At 40.4% G+C, this 22,912-nt stretch overlaps 1 protein-coding gene across 6 annotated transcripts in view; it reads right to left on the reverse strand.

The window, feature by feature from the left end:
• ERC2 (ELKS/RAB6-interacting/CAST family member 2) overlaps positions 1–22,912 on the reverse strand; it is an 865,290-nt gene that overhangs the window by 344,054 nt on the left and 498,324 nt on the right. For 4 of the 6 annotated variants that reach the window (XM_079933813.1, XM_079933812.1, XM_079933810.1 and 1 more), the window contains exon 12: positions 14,270–14,405. The exons of 1 other annotated variant lie outside the window; for it this stretch is intronic. In XM_079933813.1, coding sequence (XP_079789939.1) covers positions 14,270–14,405 — 136 coding nt within the window. Of the gene's footprint in view, positions 1–14,269; positions 14,406–22,912 lie in introns of those variants that run through there. One more of the 6 variants, XM_079933815.1, reaches the window with a different exon arrangement.

Raw genomic sequence — 22,912 nt, forward strand, 5'->3', positions numbered from 1 at the left:
CTAGGAAACAAGTGCACAAATAACTGTACATTATTATATTTAGGCTGTGATATGCATGAGGAAGAAACATAAAGTAAGGTTGGGACATAAAGAATGACGAGAACAATGAATTAGAAAGAGCATTCAGAGAAAGGCTCTCTGGGGAGATAACATTTGAGCAGAGACCTGCAAGTAGTAAAGAAGTAAGTCACACACATATCTGAAGAAAGAATGTTCTAGTCAAGGGAACCGCAGGTTCTAAGACCTAAGGGCGGGGCAGGCTTGAGATTGGTGTGCTAGAGTAGTCAGAGAAGGAGCCAGTGGGAGGAGAGGGGTTCCCAGAGAAAGCCAGGGTCAATGGCACAGGGCACTGCAGACTCTGGTAAGGTCTCCAGGGAGCCCTCAAAAGCGTTAAGTGTTGAACAACAATATGACATCATCCTCATCAGCGTCATCGCGGCACCAGCAAACACCTACTCTGTGCTGTGTGCTGTTTTCTAAATGACCACAGTACTAGGAGGTGGGTACTGTCATCACCTGAGATCCAGAAACTTAACCTGCCATATATCACACAGCTAGCAAATGGCAACACCGGGAGTCAACCCAGAAGTCCATGACCTTAACCAGTGTGGTAACAACACATCTTAAAAAAAGCAATCTGCATGATAAAGAGATAAAAGGGTCAAACCACTCAGAGGTGAAGGCAACTAGACTGGGGAGACTGTACCTGCTGATGGAAAAGTCCCTCCAGGGATGTCACTGACTCTCAGAGGATGCTTGTGGAGAGTGAGTGAGTATGCTATTAAATACAAGAGTGGCAAAAAGTAATAAATGATTTTGGATGTAACTAAATTAACAAAATAAACATCATAAGTAGACATCTTGACGATTTTATCCATACCCCTATAAGTTTATATATTCAAACTTGAAAAATTTTTTTCTGAAACGTCTCTTTGAGAAAGAGTAGGTGGCTTTGTAATCAGGGTGGCTTATATTTGGGTATATATGATAATATTTTCAGATTCATAAATGTTGGAAGTACTCATCAGAAATAGGGAGGGGGCCCAGCCCTCATCCTGGGGACATTTGCAGGAAACCCCAACAAAGCTGCAGGAGCTGCCTTAGGTGAACAAATTCAGGCTGCTTTTGCTTAGAATGTTCATCTGCTGTACTTGTACTGTTGCCTAGTCTAAACTACAAAAAAAATCTCTTTGGGTTGTATTCCGCCATCTCCTAGTACATCTTACATTATGATTATGTCGTCATGGTTATATCTGTCCATTACCTAGGGTGACGAAGAAGCAAGAACCTAGTCTCAGAAACCCAAAAGGTTAGTACAGAGCCTGACACAAATGGCTGTGGAATGAATGAAACTTTCATTTCATCAGCATTTAAAATATAGAGAAATGACCTTATTTTTATATGGTTAAAAAGCTTTAAGAATTAAAAACATTATAGAATCTGTTAAAACTGAAAAGAGGGTTCTCCCTCCTCTTGTAATATATCACCCAGACATCACAGTCCCTAAAGATGCAATTTTAACTACAACCCTGGTCTCAAACATTGGATGGTGGTGATTCCTGTGAGGTGAAACTTAAATCAGGTGAACGAAGCCACAGTCTCGTACGGCCTTAATTCCCCATTTAGGGTACGGGGGTAAATAATTTTGTAAGATGAGTAAAAGGGTAAAGCCCTCATTAAGCCAGGTTAAGAGAGGTGCAGTTCATTCAGAGATTAGAGGCCCATTTACGATCAGACCCAGGCATCCAGGAGACATACATTCAATGTTATATTGTTTAACCGTTAACATTTTTAAATTTGCATTTTCTAGTTTCTCATAAGGATCCTTTCACAGCCAAAAATGTACAACCAAAACAGAAACAAGCCTGCAACTAATGACACAGGGACGCTCTGTGCTTCATTTTCAACCCGTATAATTGATTTTGACAGCATGACAGGAACCTAAAGCACTATATTGCACACCGCCAATGAACTGCTTGAGTAGGAAGAGGGCAAAACTGCATCCAAGTGAGAATTAACAATGGATACCTTAAAAATTCAATTTTATATTTTAAGGCTGGAATAATTTCCATCTCTTCCTCCAAAATATTCTTTATCAAATTTGGATTTGGGGCATAGCATAATGTGAGGTAGCTTATAATCAGAAGTCAGGGCAGATCCCAGAGTCACAGGGTGAGAGAAGGAAATACTACTATGCCTGTCATAAACATTTTTCAAGTTTGCTTCACATCAACGTTTTTAATGAGGTGCAATATTTTAAAACTATATCAGAAGTAGAACTTTCTTGGCCAATCTTTCTAACAGAACTATTTTTTAATCAAGTAGCAGGTGTAAAGCCATTTTAAGATGCCCAGGTGAATTTTTATTCAGCAACATAATAGAATGCTTAATAAAGCATCATTATAGAGTTTGTTCAACCTCAACCTGCAATCAAAGAGCTGACTGCAAAATTCAGCTATCAGCATTGTAAACTGCCTATATCAGCATTTGCCCAGGTTTCATAAAATACTAATTCTTTGCAATGTTAATAGATGTTCAGGGGCGGGGGTGGGGGGATTTCTTTTGTCAAATGGTTTGGAGAAATTTTAAAGAACATTAAACAGTTTTCTTGATCACAGCACTTCTCACTGTCTTTAATATGCTAATATGCACCGTGACTCTGCAAGTGAAGGAGATAGTACCTATTATTTTCCAAAGGCATTTGACAAACTGAACACTTTTTTCTAATAGTATCTCATAGAACTTCACTTTCATAAATGTGTTTGGGAAATGTAAACCTAGATAATATCAACCAGGTTCTTGTCAAATTATTCTCTTTCTATTTTCCCACAGCTCAGTATGACCCACACAGTTGAGGGGGGGAAATAGCCTCTATTGACATAGTGGCTTATTAAAATTATAGTCTACTTCACAAATAATTACATTTAAAAGCCACATAGCTCCTGCCCTTGAGAAATAAGTCTGTAACCCAAGTAGGTCAATTCTGAGGAGTTCCTGCATTGTTTATCTTGTGTCCAGACTGTCACAGTGCTAATCTTTATCTTATACCAAAAAAGTAACAATTGGTGGATGTATTATTATAACCCACTACTCTAAAGAAAGAAAACAATATTTTAGTGCACCCTACAAAAGTCTTCAAAAAATGGCAGTCCTTGCAATTCAGATGGAAAACAGAATGAGTTCTTCGAAAAAATTATATTTAAAACCACGTATTATACTACAGGGCTGGTACTGAAGGAGACGAATTTCCCCCATTTTCCTGGATTCCCAACTCGAAGACATCCCTACCACTGACACGAACGCTCTGTGTGGGCAGCAGCATTGACAGTGGGGCCATGAACTACCCTCTCAGATGGCACTTTTAATTCATCACATGTATGCATCCTTCAGTTAGTCCCAGGACCCCAGGATTTCAGAGTTGAAAGGGCCCTTATCCCAATATAAGCCTCTTGTTTTGTAGACAAAAAAGCAGACTCGGAGAGAACAAAAATCCCTTGCTCAAAGTCACACAGCTAATTATAGACCGAGCCTAGAATAGAATCCGGATCCTCAACTCCCTTGGTACTTTCTTCTCTCGCTCACTCAGACACTAGAAGCCCCACTGCAGAGCTGTGCTACATAAGGCCTTCTGGAGCTTCTGCTGTGGCCCACCAAGTCTGCAGCTACAGAAACATCCTCATTGTTACCTCTTTCAAACCTTCCATCCCAGAACAAGCAACAGCCCAGGAACACACTCTACTTTACTTACAGAAGCTGCTGCAAATAAGATGCCTGGGAAAAACACCTTCAGTCAGAAGAAAAGATCTTGAGATATTCAAGGGTAAAAGAATGTTATCATACTGATTGTTAAATGACCAGCAGGTAGCACAACACCTGGCCCACCAAAGTCCTCAAAAAACATCAGTGGGACTGCTTGCTGAACTGAGGCAACATGAAGGCAGAGCTTTAGATGCTTTTAAGAAGCATTTAAGTCTATCCCATTAATTAAAAGACGTTTAACCAGTACTCTATAAAATCCATGTGAAGCCTCCTTACCCAAGGTTATGTCATCTAACTTTTCTACCTGTTTTTGGAGTAGCCTGACCATTATTTTCACTGTTGCTATAGTTACTGTAGTTGAGACCTGAGGAGAAATGCCAGCTCTTTCTCTTGTTTAACATCACCAAGTCTCAATCTTCTCACCTGTAAAAATGGCTTCAAAGATGGTAGCAATCTGATTTGTTTGTTGGGAAGTTCAAACAAGTCAATGTGTATACAGAGCAATTTGGCCAACTAGGCTTGGTTTTTAACAGCTGCTTGTATTGAGAAAATTATGAAAGCTGGGTGGGCAAGAATCCTGAGATCAGATGTGTTTGTCTGTTGTGGGTGTCAAAGGGGAGAGTGCAACATACATACTGGATACTTGCTGTAGATGCAGTGGTGCGCTGCCCAGATTCCTCTTCAGGACTGAGGCACTCGCTCCCCAGCTGCCAGGGACATGCCCTCCCTGAGAGCCGCCTTGCCCTCCCCAGGGGTTGTGTGCATCCATTGATTGTTGATGAGGGGTTACAAAGGCCCAGCCCTCTCATCTCAACTGGGCTCAACTCCATCCAAACGGCTACCCCAACTCCAGAGGAACTGATAGGAACTGCTGAGGCCTTTGCTGCAACTACATTACAGTTCAGTTTCTTCCCGTGCCCAATCCTGCTTCCCTCCCAACCAACCCCCTGCACATTAATCTCAGATTCTAAATTTCCCAAGGAACTCAACCAAAGACATTATCCTTGGCCTAGTTCACTGCTCAGTAAAAAGTAGCAGCTATCGTTGTTACTGTTGAATTCTCTAAGCAATCCACACTTGTCTTCCATGATAAGAGACTTCCTGAGTCTCTTTATGGGTGACCAGACTCTGTGAATGAGAAAAAGTGGCAAAGATAGAAAAACTTAAACCAATTTTTATTTATCATCTAAAGTATCCTAAGCTTCATAGACAGTTCTCATAGCAATTTTCTTCACTGCCAATTTGCCACTTCTTTATTTACTCTATTTTAAAAACATAAGAGAGAACAGGAGAAGACAGAATATCTTATTTATAAAATATGCATAAAGCTTAGCTTATTGTGAGGGGTAATTTTATGTTGTCTTAGACAGTCAATCTAAAATCCAGCACTGAGGGAGCACAGGCCTGATCTTTGGACCTTTGGGTTAATGGTTCAAATCCTACTAAAGGCAGATGTATCTTATGGAACCAGAGGTCTGCACAAACAGCATTGGACAAGAATGCAGAAGGCCTGGGATCTGGTCTTGCTTTGGCCAATAACTCCTTCTGGGATCTTGGGCAGGTCGTTTGCCTTTGCTGGGCCCTACTTTCCTCATCAGCAAAACAAGGGGCTTGTATTAAACAAAGTCTATGGTCCTTTCTAGTAAGAAAAACTTATGATGGCTTAACCTTGCAGGGTTTTTTCAGGCAACATAAATAAGAAGTGAGGGAGAGTGTAATACCAGAGAAGAAATTAAAAATGTCATAAATCCAGATCACCAACTTCCCAAACACGTATTACAGGAGAGACTATTAAGTGAATAGGAACAAGATTTTAGAGTTGTATTTTCTTTCTGCAAGATTTCCATCTAAATCATTGCCCATGTCATTGATTGTCATTTCCATAATCTGGAGTGTTTGAATATATAGCTTAGCAATGCTTTGGACAAGCTGTAAGTCAAAGTTAACATTTTTTTAAATTAACCATGCCCAGGTCTCCACGTCGGCCAGCGATGGTCTGAAATACCAACATCTATCAGAAAGAGGTTATTGATGTCAGGGTGACATGCACTGTGATCTGTAGGTGCTCCCATAACTAACCCCTGGTAGCCATATCTCAGGGTAAGCCTGCCATAATTACCCTGGCCAGGAAGAGCTGGTTTAACTGGACTGTTTTTTTTTTTTTTTTTTTTTGCGGGACACGGGCCTCTCACTATTGGGGCCTCTCCCGTCACGGAGCACAGGCTCCGGAAGCGCAGGCTCAGCGGCCATGGCTCATGGGCCCAGCCGCTCCGCGGCATGTGGGACCCTCCCGGACCGGGGCACAAACCCGTGTCCCCTGCATCGGCAGGCGGACTCTCAACCACTGCGCCACCAGGGAAGCCCTGGACTGGCTTTTTTGATGCATGCTGAACACGATTGCCCCTAGGGATTACCAAATCCCAGAATCCCACGTGCGCGAGTTATTATGTAAATTCTACCTTTGAAAAAATAGTAAGGTGTGCTATCAGAACTTTTTTCTTCTTCCAGTCCCCTTGCCTTCAAAGTGTAGGTTCTTCAGTAATGCCTTCATTGTGTCTACTTTGAAAATTATACTGCACATGGTATGGATTCAAGCAGAATAGAAGAAAAACATACTCCCAAGTACACACCTTAAAAATCTTACTTCTCAGTGGCTTTTAAAGCATGATTTCTGGTTCACAAACTTTCACCTGGGAAAGGAATATCACCCCATGAAAGCACTTTGAGAAGCACACAGGGCTCTAGCTGAGCTGCCTTATTCTTATTATTGGCTAACTTGATCACCAGCAGTGATTTTAATAAACATATAAAAATGACGTCTCCAGTTTACAGCCCAAACCTCACCTCAAAATAAACCCAGAGGTCAAAGTTAAACAGAGGAAAAGCAGACTCTACAAAGCAAGCCCCCCTCTCCCTAGAGCTGAAGCACACCCTTCCTTTGGCACATCTATGTCTGCGTCTAATTCTCACTGGAGATCATACTAGGATGCAGGTTGCCTTCCCCTTATCAATTTGTATTTCTGGGACCAAAGGCACAAAAATGGGATAATATTTTAAAAAGTCTCATCCTCCTAAGGAACCTCCACCTAAATGAATAAGATTATCAGATCATTCTAGCAAGATTTCTTTTTCCAGCCCCCATCCCCTCAAGCTTTGTTATTCCAGACCATTCAAGACGCTACTCCCATTTTAACAGTGATTTCATCTGACAAATATGTTACATTTCATTCTGCAGGATCTTCTGTCTTTGACAAACATCCACTTTGCTGAGAACTGCCGAAGAGGCACAAATGGAGCGAAACATGAAAACCCTGCAGCAAAGAATAATGAACTCCACTCTGTCTCCAGGGGGTAATTTAGTAGGTAGATTAGGCAACACTTGATTAAGGGTAAACCTCTCTTTTCCACAGAAATATATTGTGTTTGTACAGAGGGGCTATATGAAGTGGAGGATTAGGTCACAAATCCTCAGGAAAAAGCAGAAGACATTTCTCAGAAGAAATATGCAAGTTACTGCACGTCTGGAAAAACAAGTAATACTTTATTGGGAGGAAAGAAGAAAAACTCCACATACAACAGTTTTATTTACATGATTTCACTTGGCTTCTTGGAGCATTTGTAACAAATGGTTAGCTCCCAAATACATTGCACAGGATGCCTTGTCACCCCTGACAGTCTATGAGTTACTACAAAGAGTAACTGACTTCAACTCAAGGCTACTAGAAACTGATTGTCAAATAAGATTTTCTGAGAATGCCTACAGGGACCTGCTACAACAAAAGTCATTTTTTGGCTCGTGGGGGATTATAGTGTGAAAGAAAAACAAATGTCAAAATAAATCCCCAAGAAAAGAAAGCACTTCTGTACTAACCGGCAGTCCCCCTCGCCAATGTTCTGTGTCCTCCACAGACCTGCAAATACTTGAGTATTTCTCATCGTCTGAAACCATGAACAGATTTGGAAATGTTGGATGAAGCTCAGTCCACATGTCAACAACACGATGGAATTTATCCGTAATTTAATGGAACTTCCCAATCTCTACCCATCAAGGTAGAAAATCACAAGACAAAAGAAATAAAACACCTCAGAGTATTAAAAAAAATCATATTAAGTTCTAATGAAAATTCGAACAAATGTGGATTTTTCTTTTAAACCTATGTTAGGATGACTTTTCTCATCTTTCCATATGTTGAACAAGACGGCTGAAATGGAGCCTTCCTAAATCACTCTACACCATGCCAACAGAACAGCCATGGAAAACTAGGAACTAAATAATCATATTTTGACAATGATGAATCTCTTAACTCTGCTGGTCAGGTTTCTTCCAATGGCAGTAGTTAGAAGTGTACCATAACACATGAACATAGATCACAGTTACAGTAACAATTTTAAGCTTAGGGAATTGAACTTAACTCAGTGACTTAGAGAGATGAACGTATAGATATGAGGCTTAAAAACTGCTGCTTAAAACATACGTGTCCCTCTGTGAAGAAAAAGCTTAGCAAAGCTTGGGAACTTCATAAAGAACTATATGTTTTGCTGAAATCTACGCATTTTTGAGGTTTATGTTGTTTGTTACACTCCCTCTGTTAGCCGATTCCAACTCTAATTGGAGGAGCAAAGTAAAGGAAGTCCCATTGGAAAAAAGATATGGATGCACAGAGCTACACAAATTGAAAAATAAAATTGTCTTTCTAGGTTTTTTTTTATTTTTTAGAACTTTACTAAAAGGACAAGAACAAATGGGAACATTCATTTGCTTTTTAAACTGATCACACTTGCGTTTAACCACTGGCAGAGAAGAAACTTTACAGTTCCCTGGGAACCTATAATTTGGAAACGGAAGCATACAAGAACAGACTTTAGTTTTCAAGCAATAAATTGAAGAGAATTCTGCAGACATACAACAGAAAAGAAGCATAAAATATTGGCGCATGTATTTCTTAGAATGTTAGTTCATTAACTCGATAAAAGCTGCACAGGGAAAAATGCAGCCAAAATCTACAAAGATGTCCACTGGGACTTCAAATTGGCATATTTACTCAGCAAGAAATAGCTAGAGGTCGGCGGGTGGGGAATGCACCCCATTCTGGTAATGACGATTTAGGGTGAATCTTCAGCAAAACACCTTGTTGAAAAATGTTCATGTGGGCTCTAGTGGGACACACAGAAGCCCAAAGCCCCAAGGCCAGTCATAAATATTATGCTCTATAATCTGTGTCCTGGGAAACAGTTCTAAAGAATTATACAAGAAAATCATGATCTTTCACATCTTACTTTCACACACAATTCAACACAAACTTGAAAAATGTTTTAATTTTTCCTCCTATTGCCCAAAATGGTTTTTTAATGCTTTATCGGAAACTTTCATTTACTGGTGTGTGCTCTATATCTGTATTACTCATCAGTGTAAAATAATTGCAAAGTATTTGTTGGGTGATACTCCCAATGGTCACTGTCTTCTATGTTTAAAAGCTCATTATCAGTCTCTCTGGGAGAAAGCTCTAATAACTGAATGCCACACACATCAGGTACTATGCTAGGCTCTTTCATAAACCTCATCTTATTTAACCCACCCATGGACGAAGAGAGTGTAATCCCCACTTACAGATGAAAAAAGTGAGGGTCAGAGAGATTCTCTGCCTTACTCAAGGTCCTGAGCTAAAAATAATAAGGGCCACTACTGGAACACTGGACAGTTCAGCTCCATGGGTCTTTATCTTTCCCTTCCTGCTCTCTTTGCCAATTCTCAAAAAAAATTTTTTTAGAACTTAAATTAAGAACACTCTCTATTCCTATAGATTGTGGGTATTCCTCTGGGGAACAATAACTCAAGCTACTCAAGGTATTTTCTGACCAAAAAAAACCTCACACAAACACGCTGAACTGCCGTCTGTCTTTGATGGGTCAAGCTGATCTAGCTAGGGTGCACTCTTAGTCTCTTTATTTATACCACGTGAAACCAGTGGGATCAGAGCATGAGGTTGTGCAACAGAGGCTGCAAACCAATGGTCAATTCACCAGCACGTGCTTCACTGGACCCATAGAGTGCTTTAAAAAATTGAACCAATTTTCTCAACTCCATGGATTTCACATAAAAATTCACATTTTATGACAGACAGAAGGTCCCTCGACCCTACGCCCACCTTTGTGGCAACATCCAGCCAAAGCTTAGTGGTTCCAACTCCTTTCGATGAGGCATGGGCTCTTGAGTTCCCTCAGTCTCCTTCACTCTCAATTACATTCATAAACTAAGGCCACTGCAGCTGTAATTTTTCATTATATTTATGTTATTGTTTTTCCTATAATAGAGGAATGTTTCTCCAAATCTTATCTCTTTTAACAGATTGAGTGACTGGTCTCAATTCTTCACCCTTCCTTGTATCTACTTCTTTACAATGTTCTCTTCATGGACAGAGTACACTTCCCCAATCCTTGACTATTAGCTTATACATGTGTCTTGAAGTGGGGTGAAAAATCATAATGTTAAAGACTAGGCCTTATGAGGCCTAGCATGTTTTTGCTTACCATCTTGTGCCTCTGCTACTGTCATCAGAAGAGTTTCCCTTGGGTTGCTGATGCCCCTACAGCCTGAGTCTCGGACTAAACACATGTGGAACAGAGCTGCCCTGGCCACCCACAGACCTGAGTGAGAAGCAGACGTGCCCACACTAGGCCACCCTGGAGCAACTGAGCTACTCTGTCCACCTAAAAATCTGTGAGAATAACTACTAATGCTTTAAAGTCAATGAGTTTGGGGGTAATTTGCTACACAGCATTATTATGGCAATTGCTGATACATCTCTACCAAAAAAAAAAAAAAAAAATACAAGCTGAAAGAACCAGACGTCATAAATTTTCTTACATGCAAACCTGTTTCTTACTTATATGAACAGCTTGGACCCTGAAGGCATTTGAGTTTGCAATTCCTGACATAAAACTATAAACTTAGGAACTAAAGATGGGTGAGTTTGTGAAACGTTTCTTAGCATTACTATATTTCTAAGTTTGAATGAAATGGCCCAGTTTTTGCCTACATCCTGGTTTGGACAATAAATAACATGGTCACTCTATCTACATTCAAATTTGTCTCCAATTTTCATACCAACTGGATGAATCTCTTTGATCTCTCTTTGGAGCCTAAGTGAACAGCTATTATTATTGCAGGCAGTACTTTACCTGAGATTTTTCTGGATGTAATACCTATTTGGTTGGTTGAAATCATGAAGTCAGGGTGTCCAACCATTACAAAATGCTGGTGTAGAATCAATCACATTTAGTAAGTTTCAATCCCACATCTACCAACCAGTCAACCAACCAACCAACCAACCAAACCAGATCCCAGTTGACTGATACTTAAAGGGATTAATAGGCTAACTTATAAACAGGAAGTACTTAAAACAACAGCAATACTGAAAAATCACATGCCCCCAGAAAGGAAAGTTCTGTCTTCAGAAGGCAGTAATTACTGCATCTGAGTACATCTGCTTAACAATCCAGGAAAGTGGGAGTTTCACTCTCGATTAACCTTAACCAGAGACATTTTCATCAAAATTAATCGTGATTACTTTTTATTGCATTTCAAATGCTATCCTTTATTTGGGGTGGTCAGGAATGCAACTAAGCAATTCCAGACCATGCTATCTTTTATGAATATGCCTATGAGGTAGTTATCAAGGCCCCTTATGAAAATACTGCTATACAAAAGTTCATGGGCCAAAACAAGACATTAATTTCCATAACTAGATGTGTCCTTAGAAAAGAAAAAATTACTATGTATAGAAAAAACAAAAACTTTGATGCTCAGTGCATATCAGAGTAGAACTATATAAATACCCATGCATGTAATAAATATTCTAAAAAATGTTTCTTTTATCTTTTCCTTGTTACTATAATAACAGTTCATCATTAACACTTATTTTGACTATAGCTTATGCCAAGTACAGTTCTAAATTCTTTATATGCATTGACTCTTTAATCCTCCCAATAACTCTGGAGTAGATTCAATTATTATTCTCATTTTACAGATGAGGAAATGGAGGCTTAGGCAAGTTAAGTAACCTGCTCAAGGACACTCAGCTATTAAATTTTAAAGCTTGAATCCCAGGCACTCTAGCTCCAGAGTCAGCTAAGAAAGGTAACAACAACACTTAACTTCACTGCCACCGTGGCCAGTTGGTCTATTATGTTTTGTGCTCTGACTGTACCTTGCTCTCTGCAGCCTCTGTACTTTCTCTGATAGTTCTCCTGGCCGGTGAGCCTTCTCTACTGCTCTGTTCCTTCCATGTCAAACTTATTCACCTCCAATCCCATCTATCGCATGAAGTCTCTCTGCCACTCCACAGTTTTCTTACCTTCCTCTCTTAATTCTCCAGAACTCTCACTATTTGAAGACAGTCAGATCTGGATTTCGGTCCTGACTTTGCCACTTACTAGCTAAATAATTTTGGGCAAGTTACTTACCCTCTAACGGCCTTCCTCTTCTCATATATCAAATGGTAGTGAATATACCCCTTATTATGGTTATAGTGGATCTCTGTGATTTTATCTGCCTAGCACCTGTTCTGAACAGAACTCCTCTCTTTCTTGTGGGAGATCACCTGTCCTCAATCTCAGCTCAGCAGATTTGGGTGAGGTTAACCCTTTCCCCCCAGGTTCCAGGTAATCATATAACTTGATCCTGGCCTGGCCAATTTATTTATTCTATCGGCCTTTGAATTTTTGCTAGAATTACTCAGAAAGATCCTTTCTCCTCCCCCTGTGGTGGCTGCACTTACAGAATGTAGGCTGGCTGCTGGTGGCCATAGTTGGCATCACTGTGGACAGCCTTCCTGAGACTCAAGGCAACAAAGAGCAAAGCATGCCTGAGAGTAGAATGAAGACAGATTCCTGATGCCATTGCTTGAATATCTGCATGTAGTCAGACCTGAATTCCTCTCCTGGCCTTTTCAGTTTATTAAGCCAACAGATTCCCCCCAACTTTTTTTTTTTTTTTTTTTTTGCTTAGTTCAAGTTGTTGTGTTCCTGTCACTTGGAAATAAGACTCCCAACTAACCCAGTTGACATAAGAATTTAATAGGTGCTATAAAGTACATAGCACAGTACACAGCACACTGAAAATTCAATAAATGGTACCCGCTACTGTTATTGTTCCTCTACATTAGTTTCTTGAAGGCAGGAAGACCTGAAGTCAGATCTATGTCCACCCCTTACTAGGATGCCACTTCATAACTTTTCTGAGACTCTGGTATTACCTTATATAAAATTGCCAGCATTATTGGTGAGGAATAAATAAGAATACATGTCTGACAAGGCAACAAAATTCTGCAAATTTTAGTTATTATTATCTCAGTTTGTAGGCTCTAATATAACATCTCATAAGATTCATGGGAGAATTAACAACCAAAACCCTGGGTGTCAAAAACATTGAGGAAGCCATGGATTCAAATAAACTACCAGTCCATCTTAAGATGATCTCAGGAGTGAAAAAAGGACCTGATGCTACTATCATGCTATCCAAATCAGGCATCGATGTAAAGGGGCTTCACTGACACCATTAAGGCACCTCCAGGACACAGAGAAAATAGAAACTAATACTGACTAAGTAAGCACCTTGGGCCATGTTCTGTGCAAGACATTTCCTTGGATTTCCTACTCTGGAATAATTATTTATTTCTCTTTTGGTCAATTAAAAAAATGAATTATGAGTACATATTGAAATTATCTAACTTCTTCTATCTCCAAGGAGGAAACCTAATATATAACTAGAGAAAGACACTAATTAATAAGCAGAATTTAACATGAACTCTGGCCAACTCGAACTTGAACTGCTCTGTTTAAAGGCACACTGGAATACATAAAGGGACTTCAAAGCAAATGCCCTGTTTTAGCTTGAATGTTTTATTGAACACATGGGGAGAGCTCTTTTGCCAAAAACAGGGATGGTTAATGAGGAAAAATTGGTGTTTTCCATCAGCCGGTTGGTTTCCGAGATAGGCCATCCATTCAGAGATAACTATATTCCACAGAAAAGACAGAATAATGATCACAGCCTTGGAGTTTTGAACAAAACAAAACCAGTTCTGTAAACTGTCTGAAGTCAGTTTAATGCATCCTCTTCCAAACACTTTCTGTGATAATACTCATACATTTCCCTTCTGACACCAAAACGAGTTCAATATAATTCTAAAAGGAAGACATGTCTGTTTGAAGCTTCTTGCCAAATCTATAACTGCAGCCCTTGCCTTTTAAGGTGAGGTACAGGAACCAAGAGACTGTGTGTAGCATTAGTAGTCTCCACTGTAGCCAGCCTTTCTTGGGCACTATTTTGAAAATGATGCTTTGAACTCGGAAAGACCTATTGGGCTCCCTGGGAGTACACTGTTAGTGCTGGACTCAGAGCAAAGGCAAGTCCACCATTTCCATGCATATTTTCCCACAGCAAGGAGTATATGTTGGAGGGAGTCAATCTCCAATTATTTAAGGGTTAAGAGGAGAAGGCTGGGCTCACCTGCAAATGCTGAGAGTTGTCAGCCATGCTATCCTCTCGCCTGCGGACTTCTTCCAGTAACTGGGCATTCTTCTTTTTTTCCAACTGTTGATTGTGCTTGAGGTTGGCCACCTTCTTATTCTGATCCTTCATATGCCTGAGAAAAGTCAGCACAGTTTGGTTAAATTCAACCAGTGGAAGATAATGAGTTATCATAATAGAAATACTAAGTATAGAATATTTTGCTATGGGTTCAGAAAAATTTAGGACCTGAGAATGTTCCATTCATTCAACCACAAGCACGTCTTGAGCACTCACTCAATGCCAGGTGCCAGAATGGCAGTGAGGCTGCAGTGGTGAATGAGAAAGGTAAAGTCTTCATCTTCCTCATGGAGCTTGGAGTCCAGTGGGGGAGACAGACAAGTACCAAGGAGACACAACTTAGGATTCCTAATGTTGAAGGAAATAAATAGGATGCTGTGAGAGATGATGATGTGCATTATGTGTGGACAGGCAGTGGGGTGTGGGAATGACTGCAGTCACTGTGGCCAGGGAAACCTCCCTAAGGAGACGAGACTATGGGTGAGACTTGAAGGATCCAGCCAAGGAGACACTAGTGGAGGAGTTCCTCAGGTAGAGAGAACAGCAGGTGCAATTCCCAAGGCAGGAAAGAACACAGTTACTTCTACAAACTGGAAGGTTGACGTGAGGCTAGTCCAGGCAAGGCGGGGGTGGGGTGGGGTGGGAGCGTGGGCAGGAAGGGGCGGGGTTGGGGGAGAAGTGCGGTAGGAAAGGGGACTGCAAAGGTAGGTGGGACTCAGCGCACAGAGGCCCCTGTGGTCTGTGATGGGGCATTTACTTTCTTCTAAGTGGTTGCTTTTCTAATTACTATTATTCTTTTGGATCACATTCCTATTTTGAGATCATAATCTATTACTTTGATTTTAAAATAATAATTACAAGGCTCCAATCAAATACACTGTCATCACTTAGCTCAAACAGAATAACACTTTGGCTAATCACCATGTTAAATAAAGCCCGAGTGCTTGGAATAAAAGATCTTAATGAATCTATAGAATGTCAAAGTGCAAAATCATAAAGTGATCAAGTGAGTAAAAGACTAAAGACAGAGGACAGGTTAAAAAAACGTGTGTGTGTTGGAGGGAGTTACAGACTTAATGTGGACTATTTCACCAGTAGTGTTTAGCAAAACATTCCACAGATTTAGGCAACCATGTCGACAGCAGCTGCTATAAATCTAATCCAACACATGAGCAGGCAGGAGGGCAGTACAGAGAGCTCAGAAGCAGTGATTCCAGAAAAGGAGAGCCACAGAGCAGAATCACTTGGGGTCCTTGCTAATCCCTCTGTCCCCTCTCCCCAGCATTGCTGAGTCAGCGACTGTTACTGAGCCCTGACTCCCAAAAGAAGCGTACTGAGAATCACTGCTCTTGCAAAGTTATGAATGAGACGAAAACTAGATGATAAGCAGCAAACATGTCCAGAGGAAACCATTAATAACCAGGTGGAAGTCACGCTCAACGAGAAACCCTTATTTCTAGTCCTCATAAAATTATATACTCCCCTACTCCCTCCCACTCCAAGAAAATGAAGTTCAAGAGAATTGTTGATTAAGCCAAAAAATCTATTAGAAATCCTGCTAATAAAAATATTCAGAACACTTTGGCTCCTTATAAATATTTACAGAACCAACTGAAGCAGTGATTTTAATATTCCTGGTGGCACTTATTAAGGGGGTAAAAGGTGAGATAGAATAACCATCTTCTTAGTCGTTATTTGGATTGGATAATCACTGTCTGATGATTCTCATTTTTACAGGATACAGTAATGCATACATATGAAACTATGAACTAAGTCTACTCGCTAATCTACTTTTAGGAGATTGTCTTTTCGTTACTATAAAGATGTTAAGAATGACCTTTTGCTTCCTCATCGAAAAAGAATATAGTAGTTCCAAAGCTCATGCTAACCCAGGGCAAGCACATTTTCTAGTTGCTTAGGAAATAAGATCAGTGCTCAGTAACAGAATGTGATGGAGAGGTCAGTAATATTAGTGAGGTGGTTTAATTAGAGAACATCTTTATAAAGAAATATTTTTATTACTTTGAAATACACACTTATACGGAGCTAATTGCTAAATATTTCCCCTGCAAGTACCAGTGATGAATAAAATTGATTATTATTACAAACATCATTTGCACTGTTAAAAAACTCCCACATAGTTCTTGGAGCAGTTTGAACATATTAGACCTTACCTCCTGGGATACTGCATGTTTTTTCAATTCAAAAACAAAAAAACAAATTCAAAATCCATGCATCCCTGAAAGCTTTCCTGAATTAAGAATGAGTAGCTAAGAAAAGCGAGAAGCTGAAGTTCAGACTCTGTGATGGAGGCTGACCATCAGCATTCTCCCACCATCCCTTCAAATACTGTCTTTCTTAGGACACCCGTGATTAGAAAAGAAAAGCTGGGTTTTGAACGGCACTGCTTAGGATTTGGGCCAGTTAGATCAGTGCAGAGTAAGGTGATAAAAATGACCATCTTGTCTCTGTACACGTGGACATCAAGAGATATATACACAGTGTTCAAACTCCTTTGCAGGACTGCTATGGTTCTCAAATGTATTTCTATCATTGGAAGTGTTTCTTCTAGTAAAAGCATACTTGAAAGTTAAAAAGGGAAGGAAAAATTGCTCTGCCAGAGGTAGGATAGAGATAAGGAGTAGGGGGGCCTAGGAACAGGTGATCAGCACCTCACCTACTACACAATCTCTCTCAGGTGGCCCTCAGGGAAGCCACAAGTCTGCCTGAAGCACAGGTCAGAAACAGCAATTTACAGAGTAGGAGGAGAGACAGGGAGGCAGATAGAGAAGTCAGGAAATTTAAAAATGTGAGATACCCTGGAGAAGAGTAAATGCACCCACAGAAGCTCACTAGAAGAATGACCATAGGGAGTTTTGCTACTAATAAACTTGACATTTCAAAGAATAAAATCTGTAAGTGACTTAACAGTCCTCTTACCACCTGCAAGAGTAAATTCACACTGCATAAATGGTGCTAAACTCAGTACAGATCTCAATTGTCTCTAATTTAAGAAGGCAGAGCTCCTGGGGGTACAGACTGCAAAGCCCTCTGGCAATACTGCCTCAGGGGAAGGTGTCATTGACACCCACTTCCCAAACTCCCACCCACTAGGCAACTCAGGCATTCTAAGGCTATGCCAGAGACTGACCTACTCCATGTTTGGGAAAAGAAGGTTTTTTTGGAGTGAACTATTTCTGAAAGGAAACACCATTAAAAATATATCCAAGACACAGTTTTTCTTTTAAAAAGCAGTTACGGGATCGGGGGGTGGATAGAGGTTAGTTGGAGAGCACAGCGATAGGGTCAGTTTTCAATGTTTGCCTTAAATTGACCAGTTTCATAAAGCAAGTCATGTCACTTTTCAAAATTCAGCCATCATTAACAAATTTGGACTAAATTTAAAAATTCCAACAGGTATCAAGATCAACAATGGCTACCATATTAAGAATGAATGCCTGATGTTTCTCCAAAGAAGACATACAGATGGCTAACAGGCACGTGAGAAGATGCTCAACATCACTAATTATTAGAGAAATGCAAATCAAAACTACAATGAGGTACCATTGCACACCAGTCAGAATGGTCATCATTAAAAAGTCTATAGGGGCTTCCCTGGTGGCGCAGTGGTTGAGAGTCCGCCTGCCGATGCAGGGGACACGGGTTCGTGACCTGGTCCGAGAGGATTCCACATGCCATGGAGCGGCTGGGCCCATGAGCCATGGCCGCTGAGCCTGCGCGTCCGGAGCCTGTGCTCTGCAACGGGAGAGGCCACAACAGTGAGAGGCCCGCGTACCGCAAAAAAAAAAAAAAAAAAAAAAAAAAAAGTAACAAATACTGGAGAGGGTGTGGAGAAAAGGGAACCCTGCTACACTGATGGTGGGAATGCAAATTGATGCAGCCACTATGGACAACAATACGGAGGTTCCTCAAAAAAATAAAAATAGAGTTGCCATATGATCCTACAATCCCACTCCTGGGCATATGTCTGGAGAAAACCACAATTCCAAAACATACATGCACCCCAATGTTCACTACAGCACTGTTTACAATAGCCAAGATATGGAAGTTACCAAAATGTCCATTGACAGATGAATGGATAAAGAAGATGTGGTTGGTGTGTGGGTGTGTGGGTGTGGGTGTGTGTGTGTGTGTGGGGGTGTGTGTGTGTGTGTGTGTGTGTAATGGAATAGTACTCAGCCATAAACAAGAATGAAATTATGCCATTTGTGGCAACATGGATGGACCTAGAGATTATCATACTAAGTGAAGTCAGAAAGAGAAAGACAAATACCATATGATATCACTTAGAAGTGGAATCTAAAATATGACACAAATGAACTTATCTATGAAACAGAAACAGACTCATAAACATAGAGAACAGACTTGTGGTTGCCAAGGGGGAGGGAGGGTGGAGAGGAATGGATTTGGAGTTTGGGATTAGCAGATGCAAACTATTATATAGAGAATGGATAAACAACAAGGCCCTTCTGTACAGCACAGGGAACAATATTCAGTATCCTGTAATAAAGTCTAATGGGAAAGAATACCAAAAAAAATGTATATATATGTATAGCTGAGTAACTTTGATATATGGCAGAAATTAACATAACATTGTAAATTACACCTCAAATAAAATAAATTTTAAAAAAGGAATAAATAAGCAGAATTTTGCTATTTTCACTAAAATAATCCATCAAATTAAAATTAGAAAGTATTCTCTAACTTGCTGTTGAGAGAGCATCAGGCCCTCAAAAATATTTGAATGAATGAATGCTTGCACCTATGTCACTGTCATCTCTCTATGTTAATATCTAATAGATACTATAATATTGTTTGAACTTAGAAACCATATCAAATACTTTAAAAAATCCTACACCTTCTATGAAACTCAGAATACATATTACTTTCACCAAGTTTGAGATCTCTTTCATTTATTTAAACCTTTATGATTTTTAGTTCTCCTGCCTTTAATACCATACTTTCTCCCACTTATCATACTGTGTTTGAGGGCTTAGTACCTCTCTTTTTCTTTCTTCCCAAAGGAAAGAGAACTGTTCTCTAGAATTACATAGCCTGGAGCATAGGACAGGAGATGCATATGTTTCTCTATGGGCATGTGTACATTTGCATATAAACCAGAAGATCAAAACTTCCCTTTTAAAATCTCGGCAGAAACAAGATGTCATTTTTTTACCCATCTGCTCTCAAAATCTTTAAAGATTGATAACATCCATTGTTGGAGAGAATGCAGGAATCCAGCTCTCTCACATGTGGTCAGGAATGTCATGGACAAAAGCATTTTTGGAAACCAATTTGTAAGTATCCACCACAGCGTACATACCTTTTGCCTAAGCAAACCCACTTCTAGGAAAGTAGCCTACAAAAATGCTTGCACATGTGCACAAATATATGTGTACAACAATTTTCATAGTAGCACCGTAAAAGTAAAAATTTGAAAAATGCCTAGTCATCCATCAGAAGGACACTGGCTGAAGAAATCAAGTACATTCATACTACGGAATCCTAAGCTAGCTAAGGACATGAAGGCAAAACTGAAGTATGGACATGGAAAAACCTTCAAGACGTACTGTTAAACAAAAAAGAAAGCAGGCAGAATAATACAGCAGAATAATACATATAGTCTGACCTTTTTTATGTTAAAATATAAAAGCCCGCTGGGATGTGTATGTGCACACAAATAGAAATGTCAAGTATATATACTCCCGGAAACTCCACACCAGTCTGTAAACAATGGTTATCGCTGAGAAAGGCAATTGGATTGGAGAAGGGGGAGCTTTCACAGTTTACTGTGTGTATTCATATGTGTTTAAGCGATGTATAAATACAGACAAAGAAAGGCACAGATACTAAGTGCATAAGCCAATGATTTTTGACTAATCAAAATATAGAGCCTAGCCATCACCCAGCCTCATGTCCCTTCCCCCTGCCCTAAAGTAATCTCTGTTCTAACTTTTACCTACATGTATTTGTTTTGTCTATTCTTGAACTTCAAAGAATCATGCAGTACATGCTCTTTTGTATCTGACTTCTTTGACTCAAGGTAAGGTTTTGGTATCACTCATATTGTTGTATGTAAGCTCTACCTTACTGCTGAACAGTATCCCATTGCTATGAATATAGCACAGTTTGATTAGCTATTCACTTGTTAAGTGGATATTTGGGCTGTTTCCAATTTTTACTGCTAAGAATAAGCTTGCAATGAACATTCTTCTACCAGTTTTTCTTTTCCCCTGTGGACATGTTTTCATTTCTCTTGGATAAATAACTAGATGTAGGTTTAACTCAGAGTGTAAAATGGTACAACCACTGTGGAAGATAACTTCTGAGTTATATGAATCTTCCAGGAGCAGCTGCAGTGCAGGGGCTAGTAGCATAAACTCTGGAGCCAGACTGCCTGGGTTTCCATCAGAAGTCCACTACTTTATAGCTGTGTGACCACAGGCAAATTTCTTAACCTCTCTGTACCTCACATATAAAATGGAAAGAATTGTGTGTAACTCATAGAGCTATTGTGAAGAGTTGATAAACTAGTACAGGTAAAATGCTTAGAGCAGACTACAGTATGTTCCCTCCCTCTCACACTTAGTTTACAATATGAATGTAATCATGTCTTGTGCAATATTGTGAACACATACTTAGTGTCTTGCTCCCCACACCAGAATAGCAGGTATTCCAAATACCTCAGGCAATGGATTTTGGAATGCATTACTAAACCCTTTTTGTCATACATTTAGTTTCCACTTGTGATTTCCTTAATAATAAGATAAGTTACATTCTTGGAAGGTTATCCTAATGAAAGTGTTGCAGGAAGGTCATGACAAGCATGGATAAGTGAGCTGGGATCCTGAAGTGACTGCACAAGTAGACGGGCCACACACACACAATGGAAGCTGACAATGAGTACTGCATGCAGAATTTCCCATAATAAAAGCTTTTACTTTTAACCACTGAGATGATCCCATTTTTTTTAAAGCTTGTAAATACCATTCAGTACTTCAGCATAGCTATACATTTTAGAAAGCTATCATAAATATTCTAAAGCTATCTTTACAGCATGCACAAATGTGCTGAATATCATCAGCATGATATTCCTTCCTGAAAGAGAAAGTATCTGGCCAACTTGGCTACTTGAATCTAGCTCTCCAGCCCCCGCCAAAAGAGCAACAAGTAGGGTCAAGGTCTTAGGACTTAGTCTCTTGGACATTGTATTTTGCAGCATCCCCTCAAGAGCAGCCTACCAGTTTGGCCACTAGCTTTGACGACTGCCTAGGTCCTTGACAAAACCCTTCAGCAGGATGCCCACTACCTCCCCATGCTTTCCTTCTTGACTTCCCTCCTCAGTAGATTCCCCCTCCCCTCCCTACCTATAGTCCTTTCTCCCTTCATTCCCTGGAGGTAAGTACCCTCCCATCTCCCTCGTTTCTGTTCCCACCTCCTCTGTGGTGTTTGGGGCTGCACAAGGATCCAGAGACAAGGCCCCCTTCAGTTAAAGCACATGATGCCAACACACCTTAAAGTGACATCATTTATCGTTTACCAGGACAGTTGGATATACCCAGAACCTGATAATATAGCTAAAGAAAGAAGGTGTTAAAGGGCAGGGAGCATTCAGATTTGAAAACTTGAGAGGTGGATCTTCCCAGAGACAAAGAGAGTCCTAGCTTTTCACCGTAGAGTATTGGGTCCCATCAGCAAAACTCTCCTTGGAGGAGATGATTCAATAAGGCTATTCCTCATTCAGCCTGATGAGAATCATTTGAGACAAATCAGGTCAAGAAACAAGACAGTAAGATGCCCCAGACCAAGGACTTTGCTGCCAGATTGGCTGCATTCTCATCACAGAGGCATCCCTTACTAAGCGTGTGACCCTGGGCAAGTTATCTCACTGTGGGGTGGGGGTATTAAAAGATTTCATAAGCCTAATGCTCTTAAAACAGTCCCTCGCACACAGTGGGTAACTTATAAATGTCAGCCTGATCCCCCTGACCCAAATAACCCTCTTCTAAAGGGTTATCTACTCCCCTCATTGCTGATTTCCCCACATGAGCCAGGAAAACCTAGAGAACAGATGACACAGCAGAAGATGGTCACAATCAGCAAGAGAAGGGTTTGTTTTCTAATAGATATTTCACTTCGGGGGAGGTTTCAAAGGGCTGACTCCTTTCAACTGTTCTCCCTTACCCTAGCCCTGAAGAATCTCCTCCGCCCAAATATCAATGGAGCACTACCCTAAGTATGAACGGAACCCAATGACTGACAGCCGAAGCTAAAGAGAGTAGATGATGGGGGCCTGTTAGAGAAGACCCCAGGGATAGAGTGCAGAGAGAGCCAGCCCTCTCTGATGCCCCCTTGCCCTCTTCTAGATGCACCTGGTAGGACTGGTATCCACAGGAAATTCAAACGGAAAAGGCAAGGCCTATTCTTCATCTGTCTCAGAACTCAATGTTCAGTCCATGGGCATTTAATAATAAGGCACTCTTTTGTCAAGTAGACCATACACAGCTGTAAGGATCACATGATTACCTAAGAAGCTTGGCT

The sequence above is a fragment of the Stenella coeruleoalba genome (assembly GCF_951394435.1).
Source record: "Stenella coeruleoalba genome assembly, chromosome: 10".
Classification (NCBI taxonomy): Eukaryota; Metazoa; Chordata; class Mammalia; order Artiodactyla; family Delphinidae; genus Stenella; species Stenella coeruleoalba.